General features: G+C 41.8%; 1 protein-coding gene across 8 annotated transcripts in view; it reads right to left on the reverse strand.

Annotated features, from left to right (window-relative positions):
- Positions 1 to 26,412, reverse strand: part of PBX3 (PBX homeobox 3) — a 232,080-nt gene that overhangs the window by 205,254 nt on the left and 414 nt on the right. For 2 of the 8 annotated variants that reach the window (XM_077922598.1, XM_077922594.1), the window contains exons 2-3: positions 16,990 to 17,613; positions 15,632 to 15,705 (exon numbers count right to left, since the gene is read on the reverse strand). In XM_077922598.1, coding sequence (XP_077778724.1) covers positions 15,632 to 15,705; positions 16,990 to 17,186 — 271 coding nt within the window. In that variant the 5' untranslated portion in view covers positions 17,187 to 17,613. The other 6 variants (XM_077922597.1, XM_028716063.2, XM_028716065.2 and 3 more) reach the window with 6 other exon arrangements.

Below are 26,412 nucleotides of genomic sequence, written 5' to 3' on the forward strand. Positions count from 1 at the left end.
GAAGTCAAGTAGAATTGACACACAATCTTGGATGTCTTGTTGAGAGCTGAAGTAATATACCGGTAGTACAGTGGTACCTCTGGTTATGAACTTAATTCGTTCTGGAGGTCCGTTCTTAACCTGAAACTGTTCTTAACCTGAGGTACCACTTCAGATAATAGGGCCTCCCGCTGCCGCCGTGCAATTTCTGTTCTCATCCTGAGGTAAAGTTCTTAACCCGAGGTACTACTTCCGGATTAGCGGAGTCTGTAACCTGAAGTGTTTGTAACCCGAGGTGTTTGTAACCCGAGGTACCACTGTATAGAAGTATAAGTCAGAAGTCCCATTCTCACTTCACCCACAAAACAGACTGGTTGGCCTTAAACAAACCATCAGATTTCTGCTTGCACCAGCACCAAGGGATAATCTAGGTTTATCTTGCATGACTGTTAGATTAGATTTATGAATTTATCATGCTTTTCCTGTCCCCAGGTCAAAACATCTAAAAAAAATTAACACACCAGAAACGTAAACTATACACAAGAATAAAACCAAAGGCACTGGAAATGGATAAAAACAAATCCATAACAGCTGGTTAAATGCCAATTGCAGTATAATGGCAAAAAACCTCACAAAACTAAAGCCTTGCTTATGCAAAACAAAACCTTCCATCCAACACAAAGAGAAGGGACCCAACAGATCTCCATGGGAAAGGTATTCAACAATTGTTAAACCACTACTTGAAAAGGGATCATTACAGTACCTGCCTATCAAATCTCACTGGGGCAGAACTGTCATAGAAAGTGATTAAAATGTAAATACAGGGGTTTAAACACAAAATAGTAAGACTACAATATATATTGATTTATAAACCCATTGTGGAACTGCACTTGCCCCCCTTTGGACAGATCTACAGTATAAGCTTCAGAATGGAGTCAGGTTCACCTTTTTCTTTTTTCAGCAGAAGTTGGCTATGCAGAATATAGATTGACTGGCTCTTTGTAAAGTCATTTCCACTGCTGCTGCCACCCTCAAAAGAAAAATATTTCACTTTTTTTAAAAAAAGAAAAGTGACACATAAGCAAATATTTATTTGGATAAACATGGCAGCTGCCTGGGGGGGGGGGCACCCTGAAACTTTTCTGGCATGTGATCATGCCATGTAGTCCAACCCCTTGCAAATTTGGGGAGGGGGTGCACAGTGGGGAAATTGGAGCCAGGTGTAAACATCAGGGGAGGCCAAAGGTTAGGTCACCATGCCGGAAAACGCTACTCTGTTCCTGGGAGGGGGAGGCTGATACACACTGTTATTAGCAGGGTGCAATTTTATTTGCAAAATTTTGGAAGCCAGGTGGGAAGAAAAATCTGCTCCCATAAAGTCAGGTGCAATGTAAATTAAGCATCAATGCATATGAGACACACTTTCAATATTAGTAAGACTACTACCAATAGGCCAGTTCTGTCACAACAAACTACTAGAAAATTAAGCAAATGTTGAGTTGCCCCCAAGAATTTTTTTTTAATGTAAAAAATGCTGCTGGTATTTTATCTAATTTAATTGTTATTGTGTTTTAATTATTATTTTTGTGCACTGTATTATTCTGGAGTCCTACGACAAAGGGCAGGATGTAAGCTGTAAAAGCAAATAAAATAAATATTCCATTGTAATCAATGAAGCCAGAAATTCAGTGTCTAAAATATCCTTCAAAGAATAACCTCAAAAACAAGCAAATAATCTTCTCTTATGTGGTTATAAATTCAAATGGAGGGGCTGCGTCTGTTGGCAGGTGTCTTTACAATCAGTAGTTCCACTTGTCCTTGCAGCCTGGAACTTGAACTGTATCATCAATGCTTAGGAACCAGAAGATTTCCAGACATGCCCCTATGTATTCTTGTTCTAATAGTATCGGTCTGTACATCTTCACTATACAAGCTCATTCGAGAGCGACTGAAAATGGGGTGTAAATATAGTAACAGTGTACAGTGTATAGTACAGTGGTACCTCGGGTTACATACGCTTCAGGTTACATGCGCTTCAGGTTACTAACCCAGAAATAGTACCTTGGGTTAAGAACTTTGCTTCAAGATGAGAACAGAAATCATGCTCCGGCGGTGCAGCAGCAGTGGGAGGCCCCATTAGCTAAAGTGGTGCTTCAGGTTAAGAACAGTTTCAGGTTAAGAACTGACCTCTGGAACGAATTAAGTACTTAACCCAAGATACCACTGTATTTAAATATATTTAAATTCAATCCCCTTGTATTTCAGATCCAGTTGTAGCTCATGCCCACTGGGAGTAGAAGGGCAGAAGGAAGGAAAATCAATAAGCAGGTGGTTCCATACAGAGGCATACCTAGGCGTCCCTTGTACCCTTGGCAAGGAGCTGCATTTGCACCCCCTAAAGAAAAAAAATATCACTTTACCGCAATAGCCACTATCAAGTCCTGCACAAGGACCAAGGTGCCAGTGGAACCACCACCACCTCATCCAGGGTCCCCTCCCCTCACCCAGTCAGGCACATATTAGCAGCAATGCAACAGCCCAGCCCAGCCCAGCAGCAAGAGGAGGGAGGCAGGCAGATCCACTCACGTCCCCCAAGACTCGTGGGGACCGCACACGCACACAAAATTTGGCAGAAGTTAAAAGTCCCTGTAGGTGTTGGGTATGAAAAAAGCAGTGGAGGTGACACCATCCGTCCCATCACCCCACCCACCCGTGATCTTAATTTATTCTGAAGCAAATGTCATCCAGGCAATCTGGCTATCATGCCTCCCACACAATTAACTCTCTTTCCTCAGTCGGAGCAATCTGAGGTGATTTTTGTGGGGGGGGGGGCCCCCAGGGCTGGCCCCCTACTGGGGACCAGTTTTGCCAACCCCTAAGTATGCCCCTGGATCCACTGCATATCCTCCAAGGGCCACTCACGAAAACCCTTAAGCAATCACAGCCTCTTACTCAGTCACAAAGAGTCACAAATTCCCCCAGCCAGGGGAAGCAGCTTCTGGGCCAGCAGCAGCAATACTAGGAAGGAGGCATGAGGGATCCTTCCCAGATAGTGCTTACTGTACTAGGCTTTGGGGGGAAAGGGAGGTGGCCTCTAGGACCCTGTCAGATCTCTCATGCCTCCTTCCCTAAGGGTTTGCTTTTTGGATTCATTCCCAGGCACTGGCTGGAAGAACTCAGCCCTCTTGGCCAGGGAAGGAAGGGTGATTGCCCAGTTATGCCTGTATATCTTGCTGCCTCCTTGGATCCTTTCAACAGGGAGGCGACCAGCCTTTGTTCACTTCACTCCATCTCTCCATGCCTTTACCTGAGAGTAAATTCCATTGAATGAGTCAAAGCTAACTTCTGAGTAGGTGTGTATAAGATGGCAGACAAGAGTAAAGCTAGGTTTCTTAGGGAAGGGGAAGTAATTACTCCCACCAAGCTCAATGAAATCTTATTCAGAGTAAATATGCACATGGTCCTACTGTACACAAACAATGACCTGGAATCAAGTGGGACTTACTTCTGAATAACCTTATACAGAAAGTGGGGTACCAGGATGCAATCTTCTGCATACATGTGAGGATAAGCACTCCTAAACATAATGTGACCGGCTCCTGTGTAAGTATGTGCTGAATCAGGTTGCTGGGCTGCTGCAATCCGTAGAAGGAGAGCGCAAAACTGTGTGTTGTTCAGGTCAAAATGAAGTGCAAGCCTTACATATGTCTACTCATAAGCAAACACTTAAATTCATTGAGACTTACTCCCAGGTAAATGTATACTGTACAGGACTACAGCCTTAAATATATACATGGAGGTATCCAGCTGTCTAGTACCAGTGTAAGGGAAATACCTCCCTTGTATTAGCATATTTTTATTACTATGATTATTTTGTTGTTGCACGTGCGTGTGCACACAGAGCGGCATTGGAATAATCAGGTCCCTGCCTGTAGGAACTTACAATCTACCGTACACACCATGCATTCAACGTACATTGCAATGGAAGGCACACATCTCCCACTTTCCTATGAGCAAATTCCCTTACACTTCCTGAGGAGACAAGCATCCAGGCTTGCACCATAAGAGTAAAGAGAGAGAGAGAGAGGAGGCAAAGGTAAGAGAACAATATATGGAGAGAGGGAGGGAGGGAAGGGGTGTGTATATATATCTCCAACCTGTTATTTAGCCCAATGCACATCCAATGCACAAGTCCTGGGTTTATTGAAACAAAATAAAATGTGTGGAATATTTTGATGCTCTGGTATGAGCTGCAGCACTGTCAAGGAGAGATGCTTCATCTCCACAGCCTCCTATCACTTGAGCACTCCAGCTCCCTTTTGCTGCCTCTAGTTGAATGGGAAGGAAAAACCCTCTCTCCCTTTGGCACACAGATGGAACTGCAGATGGAAGAGAATGTAGAATAGAATGTCCCTATTTTCATCTGAGGAATGTTGGAGGGAATGCCAAAGCAGAGAAACATCCCCACTGGTTGTAAATAAAAAGCAGGCTGGTAGAGGCAGACTGGGGCTGCTCCTGATGAACCAGCCTCCACTATAAAGATCTGATAAATCTGACCTCAAATTCAAACACCAAGCAAAGCTTCCATGGAGGGCACTAAGTTGAGGGAAACTGCTGTATGTCATGGTCTACATTAGGTCTAAAACTATGAAAAGCACATAATAAAATGTCACATTATATGTGCAAATGGCATTATAACTAGCATACAGATAGGACAACCAAGTGAGCAACCTATGATTTGTACACAGACTAACTGCACTTCCACCTGAATCCATGGAGATTTCCACCGTCAATTATTTGCAGACTTACCTGAAAGTAAGCTTTTTTGAACACAATGGGACTTATTTCCAAATTAACATTTTAAGCATTTAACAGAATTTGTATACTAAACTGTAAAAGTCTCTAAGATGTTTACATGAAACAAAATATGCATTAAAATTATCAATAAGATTAACTTTCAATATACATATCACTTTTAATCTGAATATACAACATTGAACGTTACACACTATAATGCTATATACAACAGAATAAAGTCACAAGAGATGAGCATTTAAAAACCAAACAAATCTTTGGAAAACATCCTAGAAGGGCTGGTTGAAGAATTTGCCTGGCACCAAAGAGATAACAGAGACACAGATGTGAAAGTCCGGGGTGGGGCCCAGGGATGTGAAAATTGACAGGTAGACACATCCCCCCTCCCGCCCACACAATTGTTTCAGGGGTTTTCCCAAATATTCTAAAAAATTAGGAGGTAAATAAAAATGGCCTCCCAATTTTTCAGATGCCCCCCTAGCTTTCACATCTCTGCACAGAGATAGCACTAGACAAACTTCCTTGGGGTGAGAGTTCCAGGAGGCAGAGAGCCACAGGAGAAAAAGAGCCATGCAGAGTAAATTTCTACCTCACTTGCATCAGGATCCCCCATCCGAAGCAGCAGCCTGAATTCAAGCTCAGACTCAGATAGGAAGGGGCACCAAAGGCAGAGGTAAAACCAACTTCGGACCCAGCATCATCATTTGTCTTGTCTTCATTGGATCAGGAGCCCTTGAGCCAGTGACCTCAAACTTCCAAGGAGTGGGTCAGCAATAAACACATCAGTGTCAGTGACTTCTCCCTCTGACCACTGCATCATTGACCCATCACCACTCCCCTGTCTCTGAGCCTTCTTCCCCTGGGCGTTCCCCAACTGGTGCCTCCCACCACTTCTCTGCTTCCAGCCACTCCACATCTTCAAGCTCCAGTTAGCCAACCTAGTTGCAATATTACTAACTGACAGTGGGGTACCTCAAATCAGAAATGGATTCAGTTCCTTTATTTTATTCATGAAGTTTCCCCTTTATTGCAGTGACCCCTGAGCAACATTAATATAGTGGAGGCAGCAGGTAACAAAAAACATTCCTCAAGAGCACTTTTGTTATGGGAGCTAAGGCTCAGAAATGAACAGTTATTTACTAATCCAAAGTTACTTCTTGCAAGGAAATTTTCTTTGGGCATTAGTCAGTCAATTTTTTTCCAAATCCAAAATGATTTTTAAAATGAAGAGAAAAGGTTCTGACCAAAAAGAACAAACATTGATTTAACTAAGCCTTTTCATCCTATTTTTACCCATCAAGTTTTGTTTCAGTAAGGGCACCATACCCCCATGTTTATTATGATAGTCCTGTGGAAGTCATACCAGAATTGTTCTACAGGCAACAACTGATTTACACGCATCCACTTGACGCACAACCGTTGGCGCTGTGGGTAAAAGCCTCAGCGCCTAGGGCTTGCCGATCGAAAGGTCGGCGGTTCAAATCCCCGCGGCAGGGTGTGCTCCCATTGTTCGGTCCCAGCGCCTGCCAACCTAGCAGTTTGAAAGCACCCCCGGGTGCAAGTAGATAAATAGGGACCGCTTACTGGCGGGAAGGTAAACGGCGTTTCCATGTGCTGCGCTGGCTCGCCAGATGCAGCTTTGTCACGCTGGCCACGTGACCCGGAAGTGTCTCCGGACAGCGCTGGCCCCCGGCCTCTTAAGTGAGATGGGCGCACAACCCTAGAGTCTGTCAAGACTGGCCCGTATGGGCAGGGGTATCTTTACCTTTACCTTTTTACTTGACGCACAACCGTGCACATGCACTTTGCAGTGACCCGATAGTGGTTGGGGAAAGGAAGTATAATGGGGAAGGGAAGGGCCATAATGGGGCAGAGCAGGCTTATGCTGACTCCACCAACGCACGCCAGGGTCAAAAATTGGTCACTGCCTGTAGTTGCCTTTGATTCTCACATTCTGGTGGGCTTTTTAGCCTTTTACAGTTAAATGGCTAGTTGCAGTTTAACCTGAGGAAATAAATCCTAGGCATTTTGAGATGCAAAATCTCTCTATGGCCCATTCAGTTATAGTTTTGTACTATAGAAGGGATATTCAACTACACACACACACACACACTGCAGAATTTTGTTTATGAATGGGCATACACCAAAATGACAAGAGTTCCCCACAGTATATATAGAAATAAAGAGCAGGGAAGGACTGGGGCCCCTGTCTGTGCCTGGAAAAGAGGAGTCCAGCTATTCAGAAAATGCCTTTTCATCACTTACAGTCAATGCATCACCATATGTATTTTGCACTGGGATATCCATATCAAAGTACTTAAAGAGTGTGAAATGTTATTCAGCCCTCAGCCTAGCTTACTTCACAAGGAACTGTCAGGCAGAGCACAGAGGGAACTAGAGAGGAATTTGACCTTCGCTAGCTGTGGATATTAAGGTGTAAAAAAAAAAAAAGTACAAGCTTTCACACACTAAGCAGACTCAGAAAAACAGTAAGACAGTTTTTTTCTGTGTGCACATGCTCATTCACACTCTTATATTTTTTTCTTCAATGCTTCTTTGTGCATCAATATTCTGAATACCACAGAAGCTAAGCATCAGAAATGGGTAATGGAGTTGGGATGATCTGAGTTAGATCAAAAACTACATTACCACCAGTTATCCTATTGCCATGAGAGGCTTATTACACAGATATAATACACTATATGAGCTCCAACAAGCAAGTGCAATTAATCAAATTAAGGTTAGAACATACGTTTTAACTCTGAATTACTTGCTCTTACCGATTTTAAGGTCAACCTTTAAAACTACTCCCATATTCCTTAATAGCAAATAAAATCCACACACATTTTCTTTCTGAACTATGTATGTGTGCGAACTGCTTACCAATTCATGGGGAACTCCGGGAGTGAGTGGGTTGGGGGTGGGGGGACATCAGGCCTTTGCTGCTACTTTGCAACTTATTTGTTTGGTGTTACTCTTGAAATCAAACCTTCATCATGCTATCTCAAAGGCCAAAACCAAAGTCTGCCGTTATCCGTTTCAAGGCTGCTGCACAGAAGGGTCTTACAGCACCACATCATAAATGCACAGGTCAGTGGAGGGGAGGGGAGGGAAGAGAGGTAGACAGAAATGCCACCCAACATAAGATTGCACTTCCCTTTCTCTTAAAGTACTGCCAGTGAAACACAAAGGAATTTTTCACGTTCACCGTCTCCCATTAGATCAATTAATATGCAGAGAAAGTCTCTAACACAAAGTTTAAATAATCATAAAAGGAAAGGTGGGGGAGGAGAAGAGAAGAGAAGAACCACCAATGTTCTAGAAGCTTCTCTAGACCTTTCAATCAATTTTATTTATATGCAAAACCAAGAGAAACTCAGGGAAAACACACAGACACACACACACACAAAGCTCCTCCTGATGCTAAAGCTCTCAATTTACTGACAGGCAAATGGCTTCATGCTGCCACTTAATCTCATTTCTTGCATAATGCCCTCTAATTAGCATATCAAAGTGAATTAATACTTCTAGGGCATTAGCAATGGGAAAAAATCTGCTCCAGGCTTCACAATAGCAGTTAAGCAAGAGCCAAGAAATCCTCAAAAAACACCCCAAACCACTTTGCATTGCAAAACTGTCCCATTTATTTATCCTTTCTCCCTCTAAACACTTTTACCGCACACTGTTTTACTACTGCTCACCAAACAAAATGATAATTGCCAAAAGTTACCAGCATCTGTAAGGGCCCGCATAGAATCTTAATTTAGATTGCATGGGAAGAGATCTTGAGATGGATAGGTTTGCTTCATGATGTATGCCAAAAAACATAACTTATCAAGGTTTTTAAAAATAAGGGGGAAAGTGTTTCATCCTTGTATGATACTCACATACAAATAAGCCCCAAAACATACATGTGAAAAACTACCTGCTTGACAGTAAGATCAGATGTACAGGTTAAAGAATAATATAAAGCATGGCAAGATGCCAAGAAGTGGAAATAAGAACTCCCACCCCAAATATCTGCTGCTTGAACAAACTCTTTTCATCCTTTCCGCCAGAGTTATCTGACTACAGCTGAAAATGGATTTCCCCTTCAGCAAGCGACAGCATATAAGTGCTAAATCCAACTCAGGTATAGCTTTAGAGCAAGGACAGACTTTAGTTTCTACTTGGCAACATTTCTGATCTTGATCAAACCTAGTTAGCGATACACCTTGTAAGAAATACTGGATTCAATCAGATTCTCAGGAATAATTGCCTCACTTTCAACCAAAGAAGACTGAGCTCTTGGAACCAGCAGTAACTGATGACGATCATTACATATAGCTGAAGAGCTCTATCGTTTATCTTGCAAAATATGCATATTTTTTAAACGATCATATGAAACAAGAAGAAACTCCAATTGAAAGGTTTGCTACATGTCTATTTTCTAAAAGACAAGCAATAAGCATCAAGGTTTGATGACAGAATGCCAAATTAGCACACCAATTTCCTTCTCCAACTCCCGGCTCAAGACAAATGCAAGTAGCACCTTCTGAGAGAGAAAAAATGCACAGGCTGGTGCAGCCTCACACTTCATTTGCCTCCATATGCAAGTCCCTTGTTTGACTATGTTGTATAGATAACACTGGAATAGCTGTAATGTCCAGTTGAAAAGTGTAATTTATCAGTTTGGTTGATGAACTACCCCATACATACATTTCTTAAACAGGGGAGGGAGGGAAAGCAGGAGGTGCAAAAACCAAACAGAAATTTGAGTTGCTCACATTAGTTATTTCTGTAAATTATTTATTCCAGTCCTAATCGGAACAAATGAATTGTCTAGCAAAGAAATGCAAACATGACAAAAGGTCAAACTGGTGGTTAAAGAAGGGAGTGTGTTAGGTAAGTTTTTATCAGAACTGTGCTGATCATCTTGATAAGTGAATGACATTAAACATGACTGCTAGGAGAAAGAGGAAGATCCACCAAAGCATTCTTCTCCTGATGTCAATTCATAGAAACATCTACATCTCATTCAATCAGTGATACACAGGGGGAGGAAGACAAAAACTACCCTGCTCTAGATTTATGTTAAGTTGCTGGTATACAACCTTATTAGTCATTCCCATGCATCTTAAACATTCAGCTAGCTCTGTTCTCTGAGGCTTGAAATGCTACAGAGAAGTTAAAAACAAACAAAAAACAACTAGATAAATATCTCATGCTCACTGTTTTGTACTCTATAAAATGAAGCTTTTCAGATGTTTGCGATACTGATTCCGATATATGCCTTTTGAGTAGCTTGCTGTCTGAATTAAATAAGGATCACATAATATTCACTGGGCACATAAATGGGCATTTCTCATTGAGCTGTAGGAATTCTCATCAAGAGCTGTAGGAATTGAGTTGACAAATCTATTAAAATCTGTACAGCAAGGCCTGGCCTAGACAGTCTCACACTAACCTATACCTAGCCGTAACATTAATTCATTTTTTGATTTGATGCAAAAGTGATCTAAGTTAGAAGGAATGTTACAGAAGTATATTGGATGACAGCTCATAATCCGTTTAAAATATTTTAAAATATGCAAGGATATGTTGGTGTCAAAGCAACAAATTAAGTGTCCTCTTTTTAAAAAAAAAAACAGCACAGAGACTGAGTTAAGCAGTTCTGATTATATCTTATAGGTTCCTGGAGAAGAAAATGGCAAGAAAAAGAAGAAGCGAGAGATCACTTCTAATCAAATTGCGGCTTATTCGGTACTTCAATACATCAAGGTCCTCTGGCAAAGGTGCAGTGCAGTAACAGGTTTGTAACAATCAAATATTGAAAGCACTGAGATGGTGGGCTTACAAAATATTTTGTATGTTTTTGTTTTTTTAAAAGAGAAAAACACTAATAAGGAAGGTTAAAGTAAAGACGAACACATATTCAAACTTGTTAGAGAACCACTACAGGAATAGCAATGGGACTTCAATGTTTTTGTGTGTTAGGTGAAAGATTTTTCTTTTTTTACTTCATTCGGTTTGTAGTAGTAAAGAATACCACTGACAGTGAGCCCTGCATTTTAATTTAATTCCTAACAGTATAGTACAGAGTGGGGGGGGGGAGTATGGGGAAGATTACAATCCTCATTCTGAAGCAATTAAGGTTAAAACAAAATAACTTTAAACCAGCTGAACATATCACAACCTCATATTTACTTTCAAGAACAGCAACCCGGTCAAACTTTTAAACAGTTTAAATATTAGTCACTGGGGTTTTTTACCTCTACAGTGTCTGTGCCAGCTTGTGATTACTGAAAAGTTCAATGGAAACAGTTCTTTTGCTCTTTTAAGATGGAGACTTGTTACTTATTTTCAATATCTTACAGCAGAAGGAAATCATTAAGGTCTTGCTGCATTATACTGACTAGTCTGCATAACTACAAGAGATGAAAGTAAGACATATTCATGAGCTGGCCCTTGAACACCCATGTGGCTACAGAGAGATAATGGGAAATGTTCTCTGCGGAGTGGCATTACATGGCTACTTACAACTGCAACAATAACACCAATGGTTTTGGCATATGTTGGAAACAAGAAGTTAACTATTGTTAATTTCAGTTCACATGTGTGACTAAGGCATTTCTATTAAGAGGGGAAACAAAACAAGTTTTTGATATGAGGACTTGAGACACTAAGGACTGGAGAATAAAAAATTGCTACTTTAAAAACTTTTAAATAAATTGTTGAGCCATGGAAACAGATCTGCAGACACCTCCTGCACCCAAGAAGTTCATTAAGTTTTATTATCTCCCTAAGTCAGTCCCCGTTTATAAACCTCACAAAGGCCACAAATCTGGCAAGGTATCATGTATGCCATTAGGAGTTACTAGTGAATGAATGCGATTTAGGGTTGTAGTGGCATTAAATTAGGGTTTGGTTGGCAGCTGTCATATTTGACTCTTAAAGACAGACACAATTCTTTCTTTCACTCATACAAGCACACACACATTCACATGCAGAAATTTAGAACATATAGCTCAGATACTCAGTGGAAGACAGGAGTGCCTGGAGTGCTCTGGTCCATGGGGTCACGAAGAGTCGGACACGACTAAACAACAAAGCTCAGATACTGGTTCACATCTCAGTCATGAACAGTCTGCCGGGAAATGATTGCAATTCCCAACTTGCTTTAGAAACCGTCAGAATTAATGTACTCTCATATTAAGTTAATTCAGATACATCGCCTTTGAGCTGGAGGCTGGGGTGATCAGACTAGGAACCCCTTAAACAAGAAGGGGTAGCAAACAAAACAAAACAAGCAACCTTAGCAAATAACTTTGGATTTTGCATGACAGAAATAAAAGGTACAGATTAATAGGAAAGCCGTAACACAATAGTAGAGGACTCCCAATGTTTTATGGTTCATTTTCTCCCATTGTGTTAAAAATCAAAACAGATGCCGTTTTGAAATGCCTATTACCTTGACCTGCCTCTAGATATCTAGATATCTAGATATCAGTGCGGGAGACAGAATATCATTTACAGCTATTTCTTATATTCCCTGCCCTTAAAAGAATACCCCTGTGTTTTTAAAAAGGAAAGATAAGCACACCTATCCAATCAGATCCTAGAAACATAAATGAATTATTTTCAACATGGTCATTCATACAAATGGAAATAAACAATTACTACAGACAATTTTAATGATTGTGAAGTACCTCAGAACCCGAGAAGAAATACATATTTAGCCCTACAAGGCAGTACTTGTAAGTTGTGTGGTGTGGTTTTTTTAAGTACAGTATGTTTAAGGATCTTGTGGTCAAATTTATCACTGACTGCAAATAATTCTAATTATCTTCAAAGATAAAAGCATTGCTTTTCAGTTTCAGACAGCACCACCCTAGATCTACCAGAACAAACAAGTCTAATATTACTGTTTTAGGCCAAGATTACTATGTGCCTCCCTTTTCCCACTTTCAATCTTACTTCTCCATTTTCCATATCAAAGAGTAATGACAATATTTTTTTTCCTATGAGAAATGGAGGAAAACAAATGCTTCTCTTTTACTATGCTACATTTTTGTAAAGCAAAAGAAACAAAGAAACTGCCTGGAATTACTGGGATCAAATCACATAGTAGAATAGCAGAGGGGTGGCAGGGAAATGGGGCAGGAATCCCACTGCTACAACAACAACAACAACAACAACAACAACAACAACAACAACAACAACACACACACACACTCACGTCTTTATTCTGAAAGTTTAAAATTTATACGGAAACATACAAGTATATAAAAAAGAGCAGCGTAAAATATTAGGAAAGAAGGGAGTCCTAAGAGTGGATCAGAACACTGGAGGAAGATTTGGAAATCGCCTCCCCCCCCCACCTTCCAGAATAAGACAATACAAGATATGCAAGAATTTGCTTTCATGCTTCCCTTGCTAATGTGTACTCAGCCATTTCATCTCAGATGGGCAATCCTGAATGAGAGTTGCCTTATAAAAACTAATGGGGGTGGGGAGGGGAGATGCATTTTTCCTTCATCAATCACTCAACATATCAATTCCACCACTCCTAAGCTTCTTGAGTTGGTAAGGACTGCACTTCTGCGCAGATGGAGAAGCCATTCCTTTGTTTTTGTTGTTGTTTTTAATTTTTTAACATATATTTTAGAACATATGACATGCAATAATTAAAGAAAATAAAAATAAAAAATAAAACAACCGCAAACACTCAGAGAAAAGTATCCAAATATGCTAACAAAGTTATGTCAAAGTGCATATGCCAAAACCATCACAGTTTAAACAGACACAAAATGATGCATGACAACAAATATTGCTTGATTTGTTGACCACAAAAGAGATACTTTGTATCAACAATTATTATTTACAAGAGTTTATATGAAGGCAGAAAGAAGGAACAAAAAATAATAATTAAAATATGTGCTTCCTGAATGCCAGACTGTGCTTTAGATTATGAGTACTGTTCTACAATATACCTCATTATTTGTGTAATCAATAAAGTTATGCCTCCATTATTTCATAGAAAAATATAACTTGTGGATGACAGAACAGCATTTTAGCTGGTGACCAAATTAACCCAATATTCCAGATAACTTATCAGCCTCTTTTCTTCTAGCATAGAACCTACGCCAGCAGTGCTTTAGCCCGGAAAAGGACTTTCTTTCTTCTGAACTCGCCTTTGACACTGGTCAACTAAACTTTTCTTTCAAATAGACAAGGTTTAAGCTGTCTGTGAATAAAATATCACAGGGACCCAAACCTACATAACTGAAATCTGCTGTTGTCAATACATAGTTTTTGCCTTCTGCCAAAAGAGAAGAGTTTAGTTTTTGGTGGTAGCTAAAATATTAAGGACACAGAGACTTTAAGGACTTTGGTTGCTGGAGACCTCGTGCTGCCCAAGAGGTCACGGGACACTTTCAGAATTTTCTTCCTTTTAGCTCCAATACAATCAGGGGTTGTTTACTATTAATGATTTCTCATCTCCTTGACTCCCCCACCCCCATTACGTACAGAGTATGTGCACAAAGTTCTACTGTAACAAGGCATTTTTATCATCATCTTTATATTAAAGAATAAGAAGTCCAACTGCTTGACAGCAGGATTGTTGTAGCATTTTTAAAGTAACTGCTATGCAAAAAGACAGACATTGCTGGATTTCCTGTACACACACAGAGGTACAGAACCTCTTTTAAAAGGCCTGCTTCTTGTTGTTTTTAAAAACTCACTGGCTTTTATATATTCCAGCATTTCTATTCTATCATGCACACAAGCAGTATGCCTTCCTTAGACATGCTTACACTTGCATTATCTACCAGGCCTTTCAGCGTGCCATGCAGTTCGGGGGAGGGAGTTTTGGAAGATCTATACAAACAACAATACGCTGAAGTCAAGTGCCACACAGATGCTAATCGCAGTTAGTGACAACTCAGATCAAATGTCTGAAAGTAGAATTTTAGCTTTGTGAGCTGAATTATGAACATTAAGATATTTATCTCTTGTGGACCCAATTGTTGAGAAGGTGGTTTTCAGTCTCTAACACTTCATTCAGTGTGAAAGCACACAGCTCGACTGTCCTGTTAGCCTTAGTTCTACAAGATGCTTTCTCTGATTAGGTACTTTCTCTTTGACATGTTGCCCCCATTTTCAGAGGCAAAATCTCTTGCCAAAAATATCCACAGAAAATATATGTACATATATGTATTTTCCCCCCTCTGTGTAAAGATGTGCATAGAACACACATCAAGAATGTCTTCCCAAAGCACATCTGAACACCCATAATTTTCCTACAAAATGTGGAAGCTCAGAGCTATTGACTGACTCCTTTCAGTTACCGTACATATAAACTGGTACTGACAAAATCAAAAATACAAGAGTGGCTCAAGAAAGTTGCTGGCTCTTTCGGTCTCTCACACAGAGGGGCCACTGGCTGTAATTGGCTTCTCCAGCCTCTTGCATTGCTTCTTTAAGAAGCAGATACTCAAAACAAGGCAGAGGAGGAGGGGAAAGAAAGCCGGATCCTTGCTTTTACTTTCTCTGACTGCAGCGAGAGGGGGAATTTACCCTGAATAGGTGATACACTACCATTTTCATTTACATTTCATTCTGCAGCAGGATTATGAATTGTTTTTTTAAAAAGCATTCTTGATTGATTACATTCGCCTCTACCTCCCAACCCAAAGATCAGAAACAGACAAGGAGGTGATGATCAAAGATGGCTGCGGTTCCTAAAGCAGCTCTCCTAGAGCTCGCTGAGAGAAGTATATTGCAATGTTTACCTATTGGGGGGAGAGAGGGAAAGGGGTTCATTTCAAAAGCTGTGTAACTTGTGGTCTCCTACCTGTTTTCTCTTTGATTTCACAGAGGACACTGAACAAAGCAGGCTTCATTCTGTGGCAGTTCAGTGCATGCTTTCTGCAAAATAAAAGATTTTTTAAAAGGTATTAGCACAAGCCTGACATCTTAATGCAAAGGAGGGGGAAATAATTTTTTACTGAAGTCTTTACATGTTACTCTTTGCATTCTGATCTACGCAAAGGAATAACTAAAGTTGACAAGGAATAAGGGTATAGCTTTTGATGGGGAAGGCTGAAGCTAGGCTCAAGAGGGCAACAGGAGTGATCCCAATGTGGACAGAGTACCTACTTTAAGGAGAAAGGTAAGGATGTTTGAACTTAATCACCATAGGTGCAAACTGAGTTGGGGGTGGGTGGCAAGAGGGTCAACTGCCTTCTCCTTCATCAGGAAGTGAAGACTAAGTGACAAGAAGAAAACCCAGTCAACCCCAGCCGCCCTGCCTGCCACTTACAGCCAGGAAGAGATACCGAAGAAGTTTTTGTTTTTGTTTCATTTTAAAATTATCGTCGTTGTTTTTAAAAAACAAAACCCCAGAAACCTGATGTGAAAATTTCCTTCCATTTCTTCTCATGCATAAATCACAGCTTGTCAAAGCTTTCCAATTTGCTATATCATCATCACTGATTTATGAAGAGAGGGGATTTCCAGAGTTCAACTATATGCTTTGTTTTGTATTTACTGCAATTTATATTAAAAATAATAATTTCTTTTAAGGGAAAAAAAGGAGGGGAGGAACTGTTTCTCCCAATCTCTTGCACCCTGTAATATTTCCTCACTCTCTTAATTTTTAAATCAATCTAACTCCAGAGAAACACCAATTTGGGGGTTGTGCAGAGCACTACAAAGTTCACACCACTTTGAAAGAAAACGCAAACCCTCCAAGATGAGAGCAGCATGGGATGGGAGGCCGATTCTACCCCCACCCCTTAAATGAGGGCATCATCCTAATAAAGGAAAGGTTATCAGCAACAGCCCAGCTCCAAGCATTAGTGCAATAAGACAGATTTTGGGGTGGGGGGGTGGGAGGAAGGAATCTTTGCACATGTATATTGTGCTTCTTTTCTCTCTCCCTTATTCAGACCAACTCCGGCTGTTGCCCCTGGTCTGTGCCCCCCCCCCCCCGGCGCATTTCTCCTCTAGTATTAAAAGGGTTGTCTTAATTGCAAGAATATTTGGTCCCAGCAGGAGACAGCAAGGAGCGAAACAACAACAAAAAGCGCCACGCATATAAACACACACACGAGCGCACCAGACATACATACACACGCACGCGCGCACATGCACACATACACACACACATATATACACAACATTGGGATTTTTTGTTTTAATGAGACCAACTTTGCTTGCGCCTCATCCAAGCTCTGGTCCGTGATGGTCATAATCTGGTGGAGGATGTCTCCTATGTCTTGCTTGCGGCCATCGCCGTCGGCCCCTTCGTGTCCGTGGGGAGGAGGCAGAGCCATGCCCCCCTGTACCGAGTGGCCAGCCAGGTTCACGCCGGCGAGAGTCTGCAACATCCTGGACTGCTCATCCATGCCTCCTACCGCAGCCCAATCAATGCACTTGGAGAGGCGGCAACGGAGGCAGCAGAAGAAGAAACGGCACGCCGGAGAAGGAGGAGGCGAAGGAGGAGGGAGGGGGGGAAAGAAGCGCTTCACGATAAGGTGGTTTTGTGCTTGGAAGATTGGGGGGGGGGAGAGAAAATGCAAGTAAATCTCTTGTTCTTGTAATGAATTTCAGTTCCTGCTCCTGAGAGAAGGGGGGATCAGTGTTTGATATTTGACCGGATCTCCGTTGTTTATTCCACTCTCTCTTCTGCTTTCCAGAGCAGTAAATCACTCTCTTCTTTAGTTACAATCTTCTTTCATCACAATATTTGTGGTTCGGATAAACGGCCTTGATAAGGTGTCTGATGTTTTCTTTCCTTTGGTACAAATCTTCACCCAAAGGCTTTATTATTTCCTTTAAGGGGGAAGGGGGGAAAGAAAAAAAAGTTAGTTGCTCGTCTATGTCTTTTCTCTTACTTGTCTTTGTTTTTTGTTTTTTTTTCCTCCTTTGAAAACCCTTTTCTTGGAAACAGAGAGGACGAAAATTTTGTAAAAATGCAGCAAGGGGGGGGGGGAAAGAAAAAAGAGGGGAACGGGATAAAACTTACTTTCAAATCCTTAAAGTTACGAGTGTGACACACGGTAGGGGATTTTAAAAATCACAATAAACCAAGCAGACACCCCCAGCCCCTAATTGCAACATTTAAAAAAAAGACAAGAAAAAGTAGACAAGAAAATGCAGCCGGTGGGAGGGAAAAATGATTGTCCTTTCCCCGTCTCGGAAAAAACCACACACACATACATAACAAACGATCCCAATGTCTGTCTTGTCTGTGCAACGGATAGATAAAATAGCAGCAAAAAAGTTTCAACTTGTGCAAAAGAAAAGAGCGGATGTTGGGTTTTTTTAAAAAAGGGGGGGAGAAGTAAAGAAAAAAATTAATTACACACTCTCTGCAAAGCAATGTGCAAAAATATCCGCCAGCTGGAATTTATGAGCCCAGCAGCTCAGTGACTGTGTGTGTTTTATGTTGTTTGATGGCCGCTTTGGTGAGGGATTGACAGTCTGCCAATGCCACTCACTCACCCTGCAGACGTGTCACCCTGTGAAGGAGGAGAGAAGCAGAGAGAGACTAGAGGGGACGTGGGAGCCAGCCGGAGCCACGCCCCCTTCCCCAGACTCCCCCTTCCTCCTCTAGGCAGCTGCTCCAAAGCCCCTCCCCATTGATACTTACACTACAAGAGCCCGCCCCCTCGGAACTCCTGGCTACTATAGATTCAGAAGCAGCCCCCGCTCCAAATGTTTCGGCGATAGTTTCATTACGGTATCCACAAGCGCAGCTGATATTTTACAGACTAATCTCCCACAATTTTTCTTTAAACTAAGAAGCCCTGCTGATTGCAATAGGATTTAACTCACAGCGCCTAGGATGGCAGCCTCAGCATCCCTCCCCGGACTCCACCTCCGTTGGCATTTTCTGTGTCTGCAAGCATCTCTCCTTAGTTCTTCCTAGAGCACCCCTTACTGGTATTGCCACAACCCCCACAAAACACTGCTCGAATCATGGGTAAGGCAGAGGCAGCCTAAATGCAACTCGCAACCCCGCGTCCAGATTTCTGCCAATTTTAACCAATGTTCCCCCTTTAGTAGCTGGGCGGGGCGGGTGCAACTAGCACGGAAAGAGAGGTCAGGGCACCTTATTCCACTCAGGTAGTTGGAGGACTGCACACACCAGTTCTACCTGTACTTGGGGGGTTACTTTCCTATCATGCTGCATTTCCACTAACAACTCACTGATAGGCAGAAATACGGCAGGTGAAGAGATTTCTTCACCCATTCACCCTTCTCTCTCAGCAAGCAGGTAAATGCAGCAATGGGGGGAAGCTTCACCAGGTGCACTTCTGGTGGTGGCCATGGAGGAGCCCCCATTCCTCCACCCCAGCTCCTTTCATTTTTTGACCCTCAATTTCCTAGAACACCCACTCAGCGTTCCATGCCAGTCCTTGCTATTTCTTGCCACCCCCTCCTCAATTTCCTGGACGACCCCCTCATTTTTCCACCCTAGCCCCTATCATTTCTTGACCATCCCTCAGTTTCCTGAAAACTCACCTCTTCCACCAAAGACCGTTATTTCTTGACACCCCCCACTCAATTTTCATCCTTTCAGCCCTAATCCCTGTATTGTCACCTCTCCCCTAGTCCCTGCCATTAACTGACCATTCCTCAGCATATGACTCTCTAGCCTTAGCTTTCTAGGCTCTTAATTCCTGCCTTTCAAACTCTCCCCTCAGAAGCTGCCCCCGACCCACATCCCAGGCCCCGCCCTCCTTTACCCGCCCTCAGCCGTGCCTCGAGCGTCGCTCTTTTCGTCCTGCCCCTTAGGGGGCGCGGCTAATAACGTCTAACTCGCCACTCTTGAGGTTGTCTTGTTACCAAGGGGCGGGAAGGGAAAGAGGCGGGTGGAAAAGGAGGCGTGTCACGAACAGTTTTAGGAGGAGGCGGTGGGAGATACGTCACGCCCCTCCAGTTAGCTGGGGGCGGGGCCTAGACAAACAAAAACAAATAATATCACAAACACACACACAGAGACAGAACGTAAAAGAACCCCCACATAAAAGACCCAGATGTGCCGCGGACCAATCAGGGCGCGGGGAGGGTGAATCTTAGCCAATCAGATGTGATTGTGGTGAAAGTAGGGAAGATAAAGCTGCCTACGTCCTTCACCCCTCCTACGCAGAAACACACGCTCTCCCCGCCCCTCTTCGCTGAGGAACTTGTGATTGGCGCGTTCGAACGGGCACGTGACGCGGCGCGAAGAAAGGGGGTTAAAAGAAAGCCGCGCTGCCCCGGCCTTTTGATGATCACCATGGCAACGGCTGGCCTTCTGGGCGGTGTCAGCATAGGGAAAGGCTCGGTTAGTTGGGCCGCGGAGCATCTCCCCCGCGACGCGCCGTTGTTCGCCTTAGCAACCTTCAAACACCTTCCCTTCCCTTTGCCAGCTTTCTCTTCTTTGTGCACCTCCAGCCTAGGCGTGCTTACTCTAACTCGCTGTGCCCCTTGGGGCAGGCTGCCTAGCTAATATATTCAGTCTTGCAGGCTTCACCTCCCCGCTCAGGAAACTTAATGCAAGTCCGAAAATTTGACCCGCTTGCATGAGAGGCGTTTTAAGTCCAGCCTAGGCATGCTTCCTCGGATGCAATACTGTACCGGCTTTCCTACTTTTTTCTTCCCCACTTCTTACTCCCAAGTAAGTGTGCTCAGAATCGCAGCCTAACAACAAGCATGCTTACTCAGAGGCACTACTTGCTTTTATTCAACTAGGCTTGCTTCCAGAAAAATGCAAATAACTGAATGCTGGACAGCACTATCCTATCTGGTTTACTACAGAAATTGCATCTGCAAGACTTCTCAAGCAGTTTAGGGCATTGGTCAAAGAGAAGTGCAACAATGAAACCATACTACAATAAATAAAAACACAATAAGCTTAAGAAAAAACTAATGTAAAAAACCCAATCAGCTAGCATTCCATATACAGCACAAAATTAAGCAGCCATCATATTTATTTAGATCATTTATATGCCACTGAACACATTAAGAAATCTCTAAGCAGTGTCCAAAAAAACCTAAAGCAGCAGCAACAAGAGTTAAAATACACAATAAAACCATTAATGCAATACCGTAAATATATACTGGCATTAATTATTTCTGACAGCTTCTCTCAACCAGGGCCTAAACAAACACACAGTTCACTTTCTCAGTGAAAGTGCTGTCATTATTCTAGTTCCTCTGGCTTGGCTTGATTTTATGGTCAGGCACCAAGGTTTACTGGTGCTTCTTCAGGCTGACCACAATTGTGTCCCATTCAGCACAAGTCAGCTACACTGCACACACTCAGTTCCAGGCTACAACAGATTTGTTTAGTACAGAACTAAAATGCATGTCTTTGGCATGGGAAGCTAAAATATATACAAGTTTTTCAAGTCATGTGATCAGGAAGAATCTGTATAGAGTCAGAGAAATGTAAGAACCTGCTGTAAAGGAAAACACCCCTATGGTTATCACCAATGGAAGCTATTACAATCAAGAGAATTAACATGGACAGACAGTGGGCGACCTATAGAGACTTACTGGACCTCTCAGGGAGGGAACCCAGATTGAAACCAATGGAAGAAATAAGAAACAGACTGATTACAGTACCACCAATTGTATGATATGTTTAAACTAGGTAAGAAAAACGGATTTCTGGACAAAAGCTCACAATTTGAAAGAGATTTATTAGAGAATAATGAAAAACTATTGCCTAAAATGTATAACCTATTATTGGAGTGGAAAACAAAAGATGAGCAGGTAAAGCTTCAAAGATCCATAAAATGAAAGTGATAAACAATGTACTGCAGTCACACACTCAATCAATCAATCAATCAATCAGTAGCTGAACTGGGTTTCACAGTCACAAAAAAAAAAGAGCCACAAATACAAATACAAAAACGCAAAATAAATAGCAAAAACAGACCTCAGTGTGGCACTCAAATCGGAAGCGTAACACTCAAAACGGAGCATGTTTGGCTTCTGAAAAAAGTTCACAAACTGGAACACTTACTTCTGGGTTTGCAGTGTTTGGGTTCCAAGTTGTCTGAGTACCAAGGTGTTTGAGAACCAAGGTACCACTGTATTTAAAGAGAAGCGGGATTTTTTTTGTGAGTAGAAAATAATTATTCACAGTTGCAAACGCTGGCAGTATTAAGGTAAATTAAACAGTATAACATATTTAAAAGGGATGTAAAATGGGGGGGGGGGGGACTGAAATAGATTAATATACATAGGGTTTCCCCAGACATATCCAGAGTACTGCAGTCGGCAGCAGGGTCTGGGTGGAAATCGGGAAAATGGACGCACTCAAAAACTTTTCTTTCTGGATTTTCGCTGTTTGAAATATGGCAACCCTACGATATACAAGAATATGCAGAAATTATGGGTAAATCAAAAGAACCTTGGAAGGGAAAGGAGGGAAGTCATTGAATGTATGGGTATAATGAAAGATATTAATATGGAAATGTAAAATCTGAAAACTTTAATAAAAAATATTTTTAAAAAAAGAAATCATAACTAAGACCACCAATCTTCCCAGAGGGATTTCAAACAAGAACTTAAAAGGTCTGGAAGAAGTTTGAACCTGGTGCCAGAAAAAACAACAACCAATAGAGGTACAGGCTGTGAGCTTTTCTACGTAAAGTATTCTGGGCCTAGGGAGCCACCACCAAAAGTATCCTCTTGCTTGTGGCTACCCTTAGCATGTTTGGGATTGCAATACTATAATACGACAGTATTGACAAGCTTGCTGAACTCAGTGGCACTTCTGAGTAAAAAAAGGAATAGGATTTCATGGTTGGAAATCATGAAAGCACCATTCAGCAAATGTGAGGTTTGCTCTCTGAGCAAATATGCTCACTATTAGAGTGTAATCCAATAACACTGGAGTACGGTAATTTAAACTGAATGTTCATCATAGGAATCAAAGCATCATCTTCCCTGTGAACAGAAGAATGGTATGGATTGCCTTTAAAAAAACAGCAACACTAAAGGGCACTTTGGAGCTAAGCTATGTTGTAGAGCTGCTGTGATAGGCACAAATATGGGGGTTCTATAAGGATTCTAGCTTTTTTCTGAAACTGTTCCTGTTCCTTTAAAAGCTACACAGCTAGCAGAAGTACCATAAAATATAGCATTTTGTTGGAGGGAAGTCCTACTGAAGTCCGTGAGGCTTCTTAATGCAGCTCGGATCCCTAGTTTGGAGGAAGTCAGATCTAATTCTTGAGCTTTACAAGAGAAAACATGTTTAGCCTCATACCTTTAAATCCATCCCCCATTAAAACCAATGCTTAACTGTGGCTGGATCTTGAGGGTAGGATCTTATGCATAGGTGAAAAGGGTCTATTTGTTACACTTTTTAATTAGATTATAAAACCATATTTTAACTATTTTCTTTAAGGTAAACATCTTAATTGTCCCTATTGATTCAAGAAAGCCTAGGTAATATATAGGGCAGCAGTTGAGTACTTAAGGTACGTAGTAGTCAAGCCAAGGTAAAGATCAGCACCTTGGAGATTTAATCAAAGGGCTACAACCCAGCAAGCACTGCTGTTGAATCACTTCCATTAATTAATTTCAGTGGGATTTATACAGGACAGGAACCCTGCATATGCCTTTTAACGAAATCAGTAGAGGGATGCACAGAGGCAGTCTTTGCCAGAGCACATTCATTTTGTAACAGAAGTTGTTTTCATGATGTCAGGATTTAAGGTGTCAGGATTTAAGACATATTAAAACTTATGAGATTCACCCTCAATGTACAAAAGTTGCCAAGCTCCAATCATACCTGACAATCCTTTGGGTTACATTTTTCTTTTCACCAAGTGACTTCAAGACAGATCACATACACATTTTTTAAAAAAACCTGCCTGCCATATAAAATTTATTTTGTGGTGACTATAATGGCATGGCATGCTGTACTGTAAGTATTTATGAAAATATTTTATATGAACATTCTGTTTACCATTATTTATTAATGCCACATTTAAAAATATTACGCTGCAAATTTATTCCAATGTGTATTAGTAAATAAATTATGCTTGTAATTTCTAATGCATTTTTAATTATGAATTTATCCATGTCTGCCTTTATTTATGATTGCAATGTCCCTATTGCAGTACTGCATATATAATTGGAGACACTCTTAATTAAGCATCCTTGGACATTGCATATGACAAAATGTTCTGAGTGTGTGATTATTTTTGTTTTTGAAAGGGTATCCAATAACTGGAATCAACAACTATTCTCTTACCTGTTGCCAACTACTAAGGAAACAGGAGACAAGCACTGTTGTCCTATGCATCTTAACTCAAAAGTGAAAGCTCTGTTTTCAGTGGGATTTACTCCCTAATAAATCATATTAAGACTATAGCCTAAAAACAGCATTAAAACTGGCTAAAATCCTAAAGCACATTTACCTGGGACTAAGTCATGTTGAAATCAGTTAGACGTGTAGGATCTCAGCCAGGAATGTGATAGTTATAATGTATGGTAAATCAATTTATCTCTAGCTAGAGCAGGGGTTGGGAACCTGTCGCCCTCTCTAGATGCTGCTGGTCTACAACTCTCATAATTCCTGACCATTGGTCATGCTGGCTGGGGCTTTTGGTAGTCCAGCAGTAACTGCAGGTTTTCCATTTCTGAAATAGGCCTTTATCCAGAAATTTTGTATTTGTGTTTTACAGGAAGTACTGGTACATACTAAGATAGGAGCACACAGAATTACAAGCAGTCTGATACTGTATGACTCTGCTTAGTTATTTAAATACTTTTTGAAAGTGTTTGACAATGAAATAAACTGCCTCATAAAGTGGTAAACTCTCCTTTATTGGAGGTTTCTAAGCAGAGTTGATGGCCTTCTGTCATAGAATCTTTGGTTGTGATTCCTGCATGACAAGGTTAGACTAGATGATCCCAGGAGTCCCTCCCAGCTCTACAATTCTACGATTCTGTAACTATGCACTTTATAAACTAGCACCAGGTGCTAGTGAGAGCCAGTGTGGTATAGTGGTTAAGAGTGGTGGACTCATAATCTGGTGATCCAGGTTCACGTCCCCGCTCCTCCACATGCAGCTGCTGGGTGACCTTGGGCTAGTCACATTTCCCTGAAGTCTCTCAACCCCACTCACCTCACAGAGAGTTTGTTGTGGGGGAGGAAGGGAAACGAGAATGTTCGCTGCTTTGAGACTCCTTCGGGTAGTGATAAAGCGGGATATCAAATCCAAACTCTTCTTCTTCTTCTTATCAATTATTTGACTACTTTTGCACTCGTACGGCGGTACAATGATTGTAGGTTTACTTCTCACTGAATAAAGGAGCAGCCAGCATGTTCTTTCCCTTTGAACTGCATAAGTAGAAGGGAAAGCATAGCTTGCATTTAAAATAAAGTGGAGACTCAGGAAAGGGAGAGGGGGGCATCAGTGCAGTGAACTTTAGAGTATTGGACTAAGGCCCTGAAGACCTGACTTCAAACCCTCATTCATTCACAAAGCTCACTGGGTAACTTCGGGCCAGTACAGTGGTACCTCGGTTTAAGAACAGTCCTGCTTACAAACTATTCGGTTCACGAACTCTGCAAAACTGGAAATAGTGTTCTGGTTTGTGAAGTTTACCTCAGTCTACAAATGGAAACCGAATGGTGGAAGGGCACTGGCGCCGGGAGGCCTTATTAGGGAAAGCGTGCCTCGGTTTAAGAACGGATTCGGTTTAAGAACGGACTTCAGAAACAGATTAAGTTCGTAAACCGAGGTACCACTGTATCTGTCTTTCAGACTCAACTACTTACCATGGTTGTTTTGAGGATTAAATAGCGAAGAAAATATACATGCTGTATGGCATTCCATGGAAGAAAAGCTACATATAAAAAAAGTAGTAGAATTAATTCAGCTCTAATATATTCTGAGAAGTAGGGCTCTTGCATCTTTAACAGCTTTGCAGCAAAGCGAACTTTCTCAGGTGGTGTTCTCATACGCGAAGAGAAACACATGTTCAGTACCTGTACTTCTGTAGCGCTTAGTATGGCGTGTAGAAAGAATCCAGTGCCATTACACCTTATCACATGAATACAGCTTAATATTGGAATAAGAAGTGCAGGGTTCTAGCCTCTCCAGAAAGCCATGCCCCTCTAACCTTGCTTTAATGTCCCAAGATGCGATTGGCTAGTTGCGTTGACTCGTGTCGTGTAAAGACATGCACTTTGCACATGCTCAAAAGGAGTTCTTGTTACTTGTAAGAAAACCGTAAGCCCCGGAAAGCAAGCTTATTATCTGAGACCTGCTCTGATTGCTCGCAGAATAACCCAGGTCCCATTTCCTTCATTACGAGTCAAAGAACCATACATAACGTGGCCGGAAAACAGGGAGGGTGGGAAGCTAATGAAGCAGGAGCGCGCTAGGACCCAGGACCCAGCCCTCCAGAGGCAAGAGTTTTTCGGCGCATACGCAGGACGCGGTCTGTTCTGTGTCTCTGTCTCTTCTGGATTCCTACCCCTCCTTCCTCACCCGATGATGATGAAGAGCATGCGTAGAGAACTCGGCGGGCGGCCGGCCTCGCTTTCCCTTAGTTCCTGTCACTTCCGAATGGAGGAGCCACCGCTTCCGGGTTAGGGCGCCTGTTACTGACTCT

This window comes from Podarcis muralis, chromosome Z (genome assembly GCF_964188315.1).
Source record: "Podarcis muralis chromosome Z, rPodMur119.hap1.1, whole genome shotgun sequence".
Lineage (NCBI taxonomy): Eukaryota > Metazoa > Chordata > Lepidosauria > Squamata > Lacertidae > Podarcis > Podarcis muralis.